This window comes from Chaetodon trifascialis, chromosome 14 (assembly GCF_039877785.1).
Source record: "Chaetodon trifascialis isolate fChaTrf1 chromosome 14, fChaTrf1.hap1, whole genome shotgun sequence".
Taxonomy (NCBI): Eukaryota; Metazoa; Chordata; class Actinopteri; order Chaetodontiformes; family Chaetodontidae; genus Chaetodon; species Chaetodon trifascialis.
The window spans coordinates 12871443-12885809 of NC_092069.1; the positions used below are offsets into that span (position 1 = coordinate 12871443).

General features: G+C 44.1%; 1 protein-coding gene across 4 annotated transcripts in view; it reads left to right on the forward strand.

Annotated features, from left to right (window-relative positions):
• The first annotated feature begins 2756 nt into the window (after positions 1 to 2756).
• LOC139341979 (regulator of G-protein signaling 6-like) overlaps positions 2757 to 14367 on the forward strand; it is a 40406-nt gene continuing 28795 nt past the window's right edge. For 3 of the 4 annotated variants that reach the window (XM_070978770.1, XM_070978772.1, XM_070978773.1), the window contains exons 1-2: positions 2757 to 3113; positions 5897 to 5992. In XM_070978770.1, the coding sequence (XP_070834871.1) occupies positions 5909 to 5992 (84 nt within the window). In that variant the 5' untranslated portion in view covers positions 2757 to 3113; positions 5897 to 5908. Of the gene's footprint in view, positions 3114 to 4192; positions 4248 to 5896; positions 5993 to 14367 lie in introns of all 4 variants that reach the window. The other variant, XM_070978771.1, reaches the window with a different exon arrangement.

The following is a 14367-nucleotide window of genomic DNA, read 5'->3' on the forward strand; positions in this document are numbered from 1 at the left end:
TGGCTGCCTGCTGCTGTATTGTGATTAACAGAGAAGTGCTGTTTTTCCACATAGGCATGATTACACATGGCAGGCGCCCTGACAGACACGAGTCTAGACCAGACAGATTGATTGATGAGGATAACCCGAGAGACGCCAGGGTGAGGATGTGGACAATTATGGATCCGAGATGTGACTGGAGTGTGTTGTCTGAGCATTGTTATGGTTACACTACTGCAATGTGGTTTCTGGATATTTGGTCAAATTAAACTAAAGGAGAGGCTCATGTTTCCTTCTGTCCGTCTTCAAATAGTACTCACGTGGCAGCATGTACATTTATATAGGTATTGATGGATAGAATTGTTCCTCCTGAGCGCACTCGCCATGAATAGATCTTTCTCATGTGATTCCAATGGAGGAGATATGGAGGGAATGTACAGTCCAAGTTCTGAGTAAAAATGCATGTAAGGTGAAGCTAATGTGAGGTTCCAGCAGTCTGAGATAGATCAGTCGTGTGGGTGTCTTCCAAAATTGTCTTTTCAGTGCAAAATTCCTTCTCCTGTTTCCACTGTTTCCTTGATGCTGAGCTCCAACAAGTAACGTGGCTTAGTTGGGCAGATATAAATTTTGACTTTATAATGGCACATGAAAAGTCTGGGGATCACCAAAATGTCTAGGGGCCTGGGATATCTGGAGCAAATTTCATGACAATCCATCCAGTAATTGATGAGATATTTCAGCTGAACAACACACAGACCAACATCCCTGGAGTCATACTGCTAGCATGGATAGAAGGAGGGAATTTCATATTAAAGAGACAGTCTTTGGAAGATACCAATGTGATTTGTTAACTGACTGCTGAAACCTCATTTAGCTTTAGCTGAACAGAACGCGGACGGTTAACTATCCCCCATCTCTCACAATGAAAATGCATCATAATGGGATCTCTGCACAGCCAGTATTGAGAGAAGGAACAATCAGTGATTTATATTGTGAACCTAACCTTTTCTTTAGCTAATACATAGACACCACACTCGCCTTCACTTCATATGCATGCAGGGTCTCTGTGGTGCCACGCATGTGGCCAGTAGTGTTGCTCTCTGGCAGTGGTGTGGCTGTGAACAGCCTGTTCAATAATTTAGCATTAATGCAGATTATAGCAGGGCTGGCCCCCTTAAAGCAGATTAGAGAAGTCCCTGTCTATCTGTCTGCGTGCCTGCCTGTCTGTCACCTTGTTAATGATGGCACTCCTTAATGCCAGAGCAGCTCATGGGACAGGGAGATATGCTGATCATGTGTGTGGTTTGTTGTCCTCAGAGGGATGGGTGGTTATGTCGTGTTGCTATATGGTAGATGTGTAGTTGTGATAGCAGAGCTGTTATAATGTGGGATGGGAGGGGGGATATAATATACAGGCCTGCTCTTTTCCTGCTGAAAACTATTAGAGAAATGTGTGGGGTAAGCACCGTGGGCCGACGAATATCGCACTCTATTAGGTGTGCCACTCATGTGGGTGTGTGACCTTGGTTTCCCTTGGTTACCACATTTACCAAGAACAGCAGTTTTGAGTTAAATTTTCAGACTTCACCTGCTTTCGCCAGAAACAAAATCCAAAACGCACTAAGCTTTTAATAATGAGAATTGGGCTTTTCATCTATTTTCACTTAATGAAATGTTCATTCGAGGTCTCTCCTGTGTGTGAAGAATATCTGAAGCAAATCAAATATTTTCAAAAACAATGACATGGGGGGCTTCACAGAGCCGGGACCCTTGCTTCCATAACAGCTGAAAGAGGGAAGAACACACAGCAAAGAGATGCAAGATCGCTCTTTGATAACTGGTGAACTGGTTCTGTCAACACAAACATCTGTATGTGTGTGGCTGTGTGTCTGTGTGTGTGTTCGCTCTCCATGCACGCATTCACAAATTGGCCATGCCATGTATTTCTGGAGTATCTTCCTCGGGGGCTTTTGGGATCTCATTTATTGCAGGAAAGAAGGTTCATTCGTTCGAGTTGCCATTTAAGCTTGAATGATTCCAGTGTTTCCTTTAAGAGAGAGGGAACGAGGAGAACATGCAAGAGCGAGTAGCTGGAGACAGAAGCAGAGTGCATGTTTGCCATCCTGCAGCACCAAAATGGAACTTATAGTAATGTGGGAAGATAAAAGCTTCAGAAGAGCAAATATAAGTAGTGGAAATGCGTCTAAGTTGGGATCATAGCCTTCTTAAGGAAACAAGCAATGAGCAGCCTCTCACGCTTAAGCTTTGAATGGTAAATGAAAAGCTTCGCTCGCTCAAAGAGTCTGGAATATATATTTATAGCCCGGCGTCTGCGTGCACTCAGTAACAGTAACTTGTTTTTGTATTAGCATTTCAATATCTTCCTAATGAAATGTTTCTCATTTTCAGCATCAGTGGGCGCTGCTGCAGTGTGCATCTCTCATCCATCTCTCACACACACACACACACACACACACACACACACACACACACACACACACACACACACACACACACACACACACACACACACACACACACACACACACACAAACACACTCTGCTTCACACACACACACACACACACACCCTCTCTCTGTGTCTTCCTCCTCCCTCTACTTTCCTTTATATTCTCTCTAATTCCTTCATCCCTCCCCCTTTTCCAACTTGATCTGCCCCTCTCTATTGCACAGCATCTCCCTCCCTCCCTCCCTCTCTCTCTCTCTCTCTCTCCCTCCCTCTCTCTCTCTCTCTCTCTCTCTCTCACACACACACTCACTCTTTCGCTCTCGCTCTGACTCGAGCACATGCAGACAGAGGGAGAGGGGGAATGAACGAGGTGCACACATGTGAGGATCTCCTGAACTGCCGGGGCAAGGCAGGACTGGTGAAGAGAGAAGAAGAGGAGGAGGAGGAGGAGGAATAGAGGAATACTGCAGTGACCAGCCAGCTTCTCTCTCTCTCTCTTTCTCTCTCTCTCTCCTTCTCGCTGCTTCACTGCTTTCATCACCCAGTCTTCTTCATCCCCTTCTCTCCCCCTCTGCCAATTATACCATGAACCTGCCTGCTGCTTGTTGCTAAGGGGGAAGCCAACCGGGGGAGCAGAGTGGACCAGGCATTATTTTGTTTCTAAGGTAATGAATGCTTCAGTAATGGCAACTGTCAGGTGTCACAGATGTTGCATGGCACTCGGCCGCTCGCCTGCTGAGACTGAACAGGGCTCTGGGACTCACACAGTCACAATGTGGTTCAGGGTGTATCTGGGGCACGGCTCATTCTGTGCATGTTTGTGTGTGAACTCCAGTTTATTCAGTTTGTTTCAGTTGACTGGGCGTCTGTTGGCTTGTTTATTTGAACCACTGCAGGGGGCTCTGCCCTGTGAATATGTGTGTGTGTGCAATGTCCTTTTGTATTTGTCTCCTCAGAAATTGGTGTTTACTGTGTGCTCGGATTTGAGGCTGTGCATGTGAGGGGACACACTTGTACGGCACGAGGGCATGCTGGTGCTCTCTGGTTGTCTCTCAGTGTCCATCCTCCATCACTTTGACACAAGCCTTCAATTAACATCTTGGATGGGCCCTCTGTGAGTTTGATTTGCATGCTTGAGCAGCTCAATTGAGAGGAAGTTGTTCTCTAGAATTACAGCTTCCTGTCCGCAGGGGACCTATTGGTGCACTGTTGTTTTCTTTAAGCAGGTGCTATGCAATCCATACTGCCTTGTCTTTCCATACGGCCCTTGAGGCGGATGCAAAGATTAGCTGTCTAATGTGCTCAGACTCTAAAAAGAGCACAGACACGTTAGCCAATGGGGAGTGCTGCACTCCGCACTTCTGGTGGCAATAACAAACAATAAGGCGAGAGCGGATGATTACTTATTCACTCATGCGCATCACCGTGCTCCATGGTGTAATAGATTAAAGTGTTCAACTACAGTGACAAAGCCACCTTACATGTCTGCTCTGTGCAAGCCGGTGACACGCTGAATCTGAACTATTTCTATTTATCTCTCTCTCCACCACAGCCGTTATTTACAGTTGCTCAAACTTGTTACATTGCACAGTGAAAAATTATATAATTCATCTAGTACAAATCCCTTGCCAGCGGCTGCCCCTTGGCAAGATGCAGTGTTACTAATTCAGTTAATGTATGAAGGTTTCATATTGTGCCTGCTCATGTGACAGTCTGTATCCTCTGTGCTTTCTTCCCTCTAAAGCTCATCATAGTTCTTTTCAAACACAAATAGCTGCTACAGTGAAAAGTGAGGCCCGGTGAGCCATTTGATTATTTTCTTCCCTGGCAGCTTTATCCTCTCACACTTTGTGTTTTATAAGTACCAAAAATCACGAATGTGTTGAACTGTGTAATCCACCCCCTCACCCCTCTTTCCTCCACACGATTAAAGGACTAACAAATGGTTTAACCCATTTAATACACACGGGAGCCTTCAGTGGCAAAGGGTAGATGGGGCGACAGAGGCTCGCTGAAGCCCAGTCGTCAGCGCGGGTTATGGAAATCCTTAGTTAAGCAGAATTAATTCTCCTGACGGAGTGAAAGGGAGGGAGGGAGAGTGGAGACAGCCTACAGTAAGCCATGGGGACTGTGTAGAAGTTGTAAATAAATCCCTTGACAGCAGCTCTCAAAGAATGAAGCTTGGGGCGTGTTAATGTGGGGAGCGCAGGCAGATCAGAGGTAACCATCATATGATTGCTACCAATGGAGTCATTGCTAACTAACACTTAGCATAAAAACAACAAACATGGAGGCTGATACTGACCACAGTTAAACTCCCACACCTCAGTGAGGGTGCATTCATTATGCACATCAGTTTCTTATGAAGAAAGATGACTCATCAACCTCACAGCCAAGCTGGCTATAGACACACATGCTGTGTACTTGCTGCCATCCTGACCCACCTGAGCTGACGTGCTAGACTGAAGTGTTTTCTGTCAGAAGCAACGCTTAATCGACACCACCCGACATGTTCAGTGTGTTCACTTGAACTGATTTTTAATTGGATGTTAGCTAATGCTTTTGATTATGTAAAAAGTGTGTATTGTTGTAAGGGTTTTTTTTTTTTTTTTTTTTTGAACTGTTAATGTGCGGGATTGCGTTTGGACTACAGCAATATTGAGCGGCATAACTTTTTTTTTTTAATTCTTATTATTTTTATTCATCCATTAGGTATTTCAGTCATTTCGCCATTACATTTAGTGAAGTATTCAAGTGTATCATCGACTCCAACTATTTATCCAGCTAAGTTTAGCTATGTCAAGTAGGTACAGTATGCACTGTATTTATCCTTTACTTTTGCCCAACTATTTCAGCTGTTTGGCCTTTTCCAGTTATTTCAACATCCATTACTTTTAGCTAACGCTATCTGTTTGAACTGCTTATCCATTACATTTAGCTGACTATTTCACCTATCCACTGTTTAGCCCTCTCAGCTCATATTTGCTCATTTTCACACTCGGTTACAGGTGTTCAGGTGTTACAGCTAACTTCAAATGTGCATATATTTTTTTAAAATTAAAATTCTAATCAGTATTTTTTCAAATTAGTTGAGCTTCTCCACAATCTTTCATGTAATAGCTGCAGAAGTACCCCTCAAGTACACCTGGTTGTGAATCACTGCGGCACTGCATGCCCATGATTTGACTTTGTAGCTTTGTTAATATTCATCTTACATCAGCCTACCTGAGCTCTCATATCTGTCCCGACTGTGACAGGCGTCTCCCTTTCGAGACAGCAGCATGCATTTTGGCAGCTGAATGTCACGACGATAAAGGTTGGAGGAATGTTGGTTCCCGGGGGAAACAGAAATGCAGACTGATGTTTATCAAATCGTCATTTTGTGTTCTTCCACCGTCCAGCGATGTTTGGTGCTGCGTTCATGTGGTTTGTCTGTTTCTTATGACAGGTCTGAGTGAAAATGGCAGAGGGGTCCAGAGACCAGGGAGGCGTGGGCACCACCGATCCGGAGGAGGACTCCCCAAATATGATCGTCTACAGGAAGGTAAGGCTGAGTCTATGTGTGTGCTACAGAAAGTAGCCTATATGAAGGGAGAAACATTCGCTGAGAGCCAATGACCCATAGACAAGCTCCTGACAGCCCACTGGTCCGTATCAGTGTGTATCTACCACACGCTGGCTTCACTGTCAAACTCAGGTGTCAGGAAAGTGTCTCTTTCAGCCATCTTGAAACTATCTTCAAGACCTTCTTCCTACCATGGTACCGTCACTACTCTGGGAAACTTCAGCCCTCCAGTGTTTTAATAAGCTCTCAGTCCCATCAATGAGGGTTTGGCAATAAGAGGTCCTTTTCGTGTCAAGGGTAATTAAATCATCCCCATGGTGCCTCACTTTCAAAAGCTGCTGCTTGATTGGAGAGGGTGAGCAGTATTGGTGGCTAATTACGTGAATGTTCGGCTGGGAGGAAGTAGCTGATACTCCAGTGCCGGGATTGGAAACAGCCTATGAGGGGGTGGTTATTCCTTCTCAACCAACGAATTGCTTGTTATTTCTCTGCCGGTGCTGTGACAGCCCACTGAAAAAAAAAGCTTCTTTTGATCAGACTTAAACCACAGGATCCACTTCTACCACCGAGTCTGCTGTCTTGATCGGGGAAAAGTGAGCTATAAGCAGGATGGAGTTGACAGATCCCGTCCCACTGCCCCAAATCTGTTGTTTCATCTGCTCCTAATGACAGTCCATTTATAAATCGAGGTAAACAGATTAGTGGAAGGATGGGCAAGACAGGATGTGAAATAATTGTTGACAGCGGCTGCTTCAGTGGTAAAATTTCTCTTTTAGGCCCGTTGTTCACTGCTGTGTGTCACTGTGGAGTTTAGGGCTTGTGACAACTGGAAGAATTTCCTAAAAACCTCCATCTTTGTAATAAACACCTCTAGTCTGCAGCCCACCCGGAAAAACTGTCAGGGATCTCCTTTGTACTCAGAAGCCTGATTTCTCACGATACTTCTGATAATGATGCTACTAGGATTGTGTGCAATGAGCAGAGCGTCACACGTCAGCAGTTGGCAGCTTAAGGGGGTAGTGGAAGTGCATTGCCAGCAACAAATGACTTGTGTACTGTAAATACTCTGTTAGCGTAGCGGTGGGAATTTCCAGTTCAAGTCCCTGCCAGGAATCCAGGTATGGCGATCAATAATCAAATCAGAGCTATGAGACAAATGTCTGAGACAGGTGTCACGTAGCTATCAAAAATATTTGTGTACTACATGTGTCTGTTTTCTGCATGCTAATGCATTCATTGTTTATTCAGTATTGTCTTTATCCTCCGTGTATTCGAAGAAGCCGTCACGCTGCACATACTGTAGTTGCATGTAACACTGGGTATCTTCATGGATTTCACAGCAGAGCTTCATTATGTAATGCTACACATGCCTGGAGGCAACGCATTTAAGAGGCTAGTTTTTGCTTGTCAGGATGCTGCCTGAGGGAATATTCATCATTTCATGTTTTAGTCATACACAGTGACAACAGACAGATGATTCTGAGAGTGACAGGATTTTTCCGCCCTTCCTGCTTTGAAAATGTGATTTTGGATTTGAGGCTTTTGAGGACGAAAGCTGAGGAATATTAATAATTTGAAGACCGGAAATGTGTCTCACTGTGTATCTTTATTTAAACTGACATAGTTTCGTATTTTCTTATATTTCAGCTCACTGCCAGTCACTAACCAAAGATGTCAAAAAGGCCAAACGATAGAGAGGTGCTGGGTCTTTGAGGGCAGAGCGCCCATGGCCTCTGGACTCAGTGGGTGGGCAGCCTCGCGCAGTGTGAAGGCGCTGCTTGCAGAGAGGCAGATGGCCACCAATATGCTCAGTCGCCTGGGAAAACACTGGCAGCTTCATCCCAAAGGCCTGAGCCTCTGTCAACTGGAAGACATCAGTATCTTACTGCCAGGAGCAAAGGCTATAGTCCTAGGCGAGAGATAAAAATATTTCAAAATGTGGGCAGCACCTTTGTGAAATGTATAGGTGGTAAGGGTTAAGATACCTTTATATTGCCATATCTGCTGCACAACGATTAAGTAAACTGTGTAGGCAGTTAGACAAAGGTGAATGTGATGTATTTAGCCATTACAGAGAGGCTGAGTGCTCAGGAGGGGAGGAGGCTGTCTCTGGCCATGCAGTGTAGGTGCTGCAGTGCTATCCTGCTCTGTCTCTATCCTCCCACGGAAAAGAGGAAGTGAAGCAAAACAATCCAATATCTGCAGGACGCCTTATTGCCTCAAAAAACTTGTGGAGGAAATTTGTCCAAACAGAAGTAGACACATACCGTACGTGCTCATGCACACTGGAACTCATGAACGAGCCTCACGCTGCTTTGATGCACACCGCTCGTTCCGGCGGTTGTGTTTTTCCTCGCTATCTTTGCCATGCTTAGCAGATAGGGTGCGATAGCTAGATGAGTAGAACTGGCACAGGAGACACACAAAAAAGAAACTCAAACCATGATGAGAAGCACTACTGTGTTGGGAAACGCAATTAAGCTGAGCAGAGAAGCCACTTTACTGCTCTGATGGGGTAAAGCTCACAAACTATTAATAGCTTACATCTCTCATCCCTGTGTGTGCATGTGTGTGTGTGTGTGTGTGTGTGTGTGTGTGTGTGTGTGTGTGTGTGTGTGTGTGTGTGTGTGTTCCCCTTTTCCCCCTCTGTGACTTGGGGGCCAGGACTGTTGCTCTAACAGCTTCTTGGTTTTTGACACACAGTTAATTGTTGCCAAAGGACTTAAAGCAGTCCTGACCGACCCAGGGAGAGTTCAGTTCCTCTGCATCCCCCCTTCCTTTTATTCAGGTCATTAAATGTTTGATTGGATAATTCTTGGCAGTCAAATTGCACCTGAAGGCGGGTATTACAGCAATAGTATGTGTGGTACTATCACACACAACTTTGATCCAGATGAGTTTTAGGAGCCATTAGTGGGTAAATATTAGTAATGAGCCATGCCGGGAAGTTCAAAGGCACTGCTTGGTGCCAGTGGCCTTTGGGTGTGTGTAAGCTTTAATAGTCTATTCACAGAGAGTACAGATTGGTTGACAATTGCAACTGTGTTATTTTCTTGCTCAATACACTCCAAGACTTTCTCCACTGGTGAGTGGATGAGGAAAAGTGCAGTGCTCTGAAAGCGCCATCTGTAGGACAAATCAGTAGAGATCGCTTCTTAGCCACGCTAACGGCACAGATTTTGAGATGGAAACGTTGGTCCAACTCTTCAGTCCAGACTGAAATGTGAGTATTGGATGGATCAGGATGAAATTTTGTATAGATATTCACGGCCGTCGACATTGCCGGTCTGTCTGCGGCTGAGGATCATCTTGACATTTCAGCTGATATGTCCTGTTTGGGTTGCTCTAAGGCGGGCTTTGTTGGCGGTCTCCCACTGTTAGCATGTGTTAGAGAAAAATTAAGAAGCTTTCTGTTGGACATGCTTCTCTATCTTTCTCTCCCATTTGGTATTTTCTTATCAAATCTGCTCACTTGGGTTAGAATAAGAAGACAGATTTGGCCATCACATTGATGGCAGCAGCGGCAGGTTTTCTACAGGCTGCTGTAAGCGTTTTACACACTCATGGACAGTTTGGTATTTGGACAGGAGGAGCTGGGGATCAGTAACCCACCCTACCTCCTGAGCCACAGTCATGCCTCTGTGAAGTCAATTTTTAGCCAGCTGGACGGTTATACTGAGCTCCAAATGCAGAAGCAGACCTGGTGAAAAATTTTTGGATTATGACTAAGTATCTGTAAAACTAAAATTTATTTTTAGCGCTAATTAGCAAATGGCAGCATGCTAAACTAAGTTGGCTGTGTAAAATGTTACCTTCTCAACAATAATATTTTTAACACTGTCACAGGCTAAGTTGACTATCACATCACAAAGCTGCTTGCATTGCCGAAGTCTTGCGACTTTTTACAACCTTTCCCTTTCCTCTTTCTCCCCTGTCATTTCCTTTTCTCAGCATTCCTCCTGCTTCTTGCTAATTAATAATTGAAGCTCATTTCAAGCATTCCATCTTTGGAAAAATATCTGGTCCTCTGAGACGTCATATTTCCCCATTCATTTATTCATATCCAGCACATTTTTTTTATCATCATCACTTGGTATTTTTATCCATGCAGCCTATGTAGTTCTAAGTGTGATGGGGGAGAAAAACAAAGGAGGAAAAAATGTATTTTAATTCCTTAACAACATAATTCAGGTTCAAGTCAGGTGGACAGATCTTTGAATTTGCAATAACTGCAATTTGCTGGAGCAGGAGCTATATAGTGACTAATACAAGTTATCCCATATTTGTCAAGGTGTCAGACTGAGTAGATGTTTAAATTTATTCCTTTAAATAAATGTCTGTTAGGTCACTATGGCCCAGTGAGGTAACACAATGGTGATTGAGCCTATGGCCCACTATCAAAGTACTGAAATATTCATATATTTGTAGTATAACGAACTGGCTTTTGGTCTCACCATTTCCGGGAAAAATGCAGTATTAAGTTAATGCTAATGCAAACTGAACATTTCCTGTTGCTGCAGCTTCATATTAAAAGCATTTAACTGGCGAAACATGAGTTGACCTTTATATGAAGCAGTCAGAGGAAATGCGTGGAAAATGTGTTTGTCAGTGAGCCTTGTCCGCAGACTGAGCTCTGTGCAGCATCAAATCAGACCACGGTTGCCCACAGAATGATGGAGAAAAGCCAATTGCTGTCTGACTTTTTCGTTAATACGACAAGAGTTTGTTTTGTGACCTGTGTTTGCTGTTAAGACTAGTGACTACAGGTGCCCCCAAACCAACGATGATTGAAATCTTCAAAATTGTCCTTTTTCATGTAACATCCTGAGTGATGGGAGAGGTGATAATTCTCAAGTCAGTGCCAACCTTAATCTCCCACACCGTCCACATCAGTGAATGGGTTTAGGATGATTGAGAGACAGGACACAGAGGAAGTTCACTCCACTCCTGCAGTGCGGATGACATGGAGATGCTGGAGATTTGTGTAACATTACGGCAATAGCACAAAAGGAGAGATGTTGAATCTCCTTCAAGGAGTAGATGAAATTACTGTAAATAGCAGCTTCCCACATCGTCCATTCACCTACCACAGCAGGGAGTGACAGCTGGTTGGGCTGAGAGCACTGAATCTCTCTAGTAATGCTGGTCAGAAGGAAGCTTGCCTGCACGTCTTTCTGCTGCCACCCATGAGTCACACTCTCTTCTCTCTCTGAAGTGCTTCTGGGGCCCATGGAGGCTATATCTCTCCTCTTTTAAGACAAACCTCCATCCGAGGTGTCTATGGGCCACTACTCGCTGTTCCTGTGTGCACTTAAGATATCACAGTTCAGCCGAAAGCTCTGAATATCACCTCTGCAGCTGCAGGGGTGAGTTCTTATCATGTATGACCATTTTATCACCATCTCCACTTGTCTGGGAGCTTTTATCTGACATGTCAGTTTGGGCTCAACTATGAGGGTCGCGCCGAAGCCTGCGTGCCTGTATGCTAAGTGCCAGTGTGGGTTGCTTTCCAAGTTGGGTCAATAAGATAAAACAACAGGAACAGTGTAAAGCTCCATCTCTTATATAACCAGCTCCTGTGTGCTGGCCTGCCTCGTCTTTCCAGTTAAGCAGAAGGACGGACACATGAAAATCCTGGAAGTCCGCTGAAAAACAAATCATAATTGGATCATGATTCACAGTGTTTTGGCAGCGTGCGCACAGTGTTGACAGGATTGTTCACCTCATCCATAGAGAATCACTGTGACTGAAAAAAAAGGCTTTTCTCCAGTGAGGAAAGTCCATCCTGTGCCAGTGCCTCTCCTGGTCTCTCTCCCTGACAGTGGGCTCTTAAAGGAACACATCCAATAATGCAGCCAGTGTTTGTGTGCTTCATGTTGGTGCTGAAGCATAATGCTTGCATACGCATGCATAGAGTGATGTTAATAGGGAGCTTGGTGGGGAGTAGTCTGGCATCACCGTGTCCCACTTCTAAATGCCCTCCAAACCCCCCCTGAGCCTCCCACTTATTGCAGGCCGCTTGGAAACGCACTAGAGATGTAGTACGCCTTAAATACCTCCTACTGTACTCTGAATAACCTCGGCATCTCTGGAGAACACTGAGGGAGCTCACTGCACTCCTACAGAGTGGATCGTATGAAAATACTAGAAATATGCGTGAAATTACAATAAATGACTTGGAGAGGATTTCCACATTGGATAAAATTACCTTTAACTGTCTTGGGGTTGATGTGTAATAGCATCAGGAAGAAACTGATGCTCAGTTAAACTGTTGCTGCTAAAGAATGATTTCTTGTGTCATCATGTACGGTAAATGCTAATGCCTTATTGGAACTGGCTCTGACATTAGTGTGTTAAAAGCTGCTGGTCCACAGTGCCTTGGGGTGACATTTTGACAAGTTTGACAGCAGTGACTCGCCGGGCAAACCGGAGCCCTGCAGTAGTGCTGACAAACTGAATTAGAAAAAAATGGGATGTGAAAAGAGAACAAGCTGTTACAGTCTCACATGGTTTTGTCACATATTTTAAAAAACAAATGCATTCACAGTAACAATGACAATACTTACCAACACTGCATTAAATATAAAAGAAGAGTTAAGAAATTCAAAGAGATTAAAGCAATGATAGCAGGAAATATTAAGCAAAAGTCCAAAGAAGAGAGTAATGAGTTAAAAGTCGCCACAAAGGTACGAAGAACTGAGGGGAACAGCAATGTCAGGTAATAATTTATCCCTATGAGTGACCCATGTAAATAAAAAACATTGATTATAGCTGCTTCAGGACCGCAGGACCATTAATAACTGCTATTAGTGCTCAAAATCAGAGCCCTGTATGTCAAAGGTGTATGCCATTTGTGCATCTTCAGCCCCTTCCTAATACATGCCTTTCATAATGCGAAATAACACTTACAGAAGGTTTAGTTTGTAATTGTATGAAGCTTTTCTGTCCTCTGTTTTTATGACCGGTGTTGCGTCATTAAGCCAGAGAGATGGATTAACTTTGTGAACTCATCTACTTTTCAAGGGTGCAGTAACATCGAAGGCTGATGAGCATAGGTCATTAAAGTGGCTAACCAAATCATTTGTGTGCTCAGTCCATGAGCAGAATGAGAGGTACGCCTGCTTTTACTCAATTTGACTGATGAAAATGTAATAGTTGACTGAGCATTAAGGATGCAGGACAGATGGTCCATTTGTCCTGCAAAATAACAACTTCAAAGAAACATTAAAAGGCAATACTCATATGATCAGAGGCCGTCAGTGTGGAGTTTCCACTCTCATAAAAGTTCCTGACCTTGGTGGATAAATCAAATGCAATCTGTAAACTCGGCATTTAATGTTGAGCGGTAGAAACACTTTCTTTCAGATGCTCTGACTTCGCCTCTGGAATCTCACTGCTGCTTGGCTCTTTTACAACTTTATTTTCCTCACACTTCAATTTCAGCTGCAACTTTAAATGCGACTTATTCAGACCTCTGGGGATCTCGTCTAGAAATGCTCCTTGCCTCCCCTTGTCCCATTTTCACTCTGACTACACTGCTAATCAAAGAAAAGGAGTATTTTGTCACTGCTGACAATGTTTTCTTTTTTTTGTTTGACAGTGATACATTTTATCTTTGAATCGGCTGACCGGTCGTTGATGAGAATGTCCTCAATGTGCTGAAGAGAGCTGATGAAGAAAAATCACAAAATATTTCAGATCTTAATCTTCGCACGCCTCATTACGCGACTCCATCTCTGCTCACAAACTAAAAGACATTCTCAGAGAATGAAAGACATCAAAAGAATCTAGCTTCACTCGAGCATACATGACAATGACATTAATTACCTATGGCAAAGACAAAGAGCATAAACCAGCAGAGTACAGCTTGTCACACAGTGAGACTGTAAGTGAAATATGCTGATCCACCACACTTTGAACAACCTTACAAATGCACGGTAATTGGAGCACCATCTGCCAACACCCCCATTTGCATTGTTTACAGACACATCTGATAGGTTGATGGATAGAAATGATTTCCCCTGAAAATAGAAGGTCTGACTCAGATGAGACGCACAGAGTGTCATCTGTGCACTGTTGAGCCACAGGTAATGATGGAGTGTCTGTTGCTGGAGTGCTGTGACTCGCTGTAATTGTCTCTGGGTTGAGGCTGAAGCGGGGATGAGTCATTCAGGCCCCAAATGTTAATCACCATGGCCAGCTCGTCTGACTAAACAGCCCTCGGAGATGAGACCAGACCGTTTGGTCTCACTCCAGAGCATGGACCAAACCACATCCCCAACAGTGCAGTTCAGACGACCCTGGCTCTGTAACTTTGCCCCCTTGGGATTTCTCAGTGAAGTTGTACACTGTCA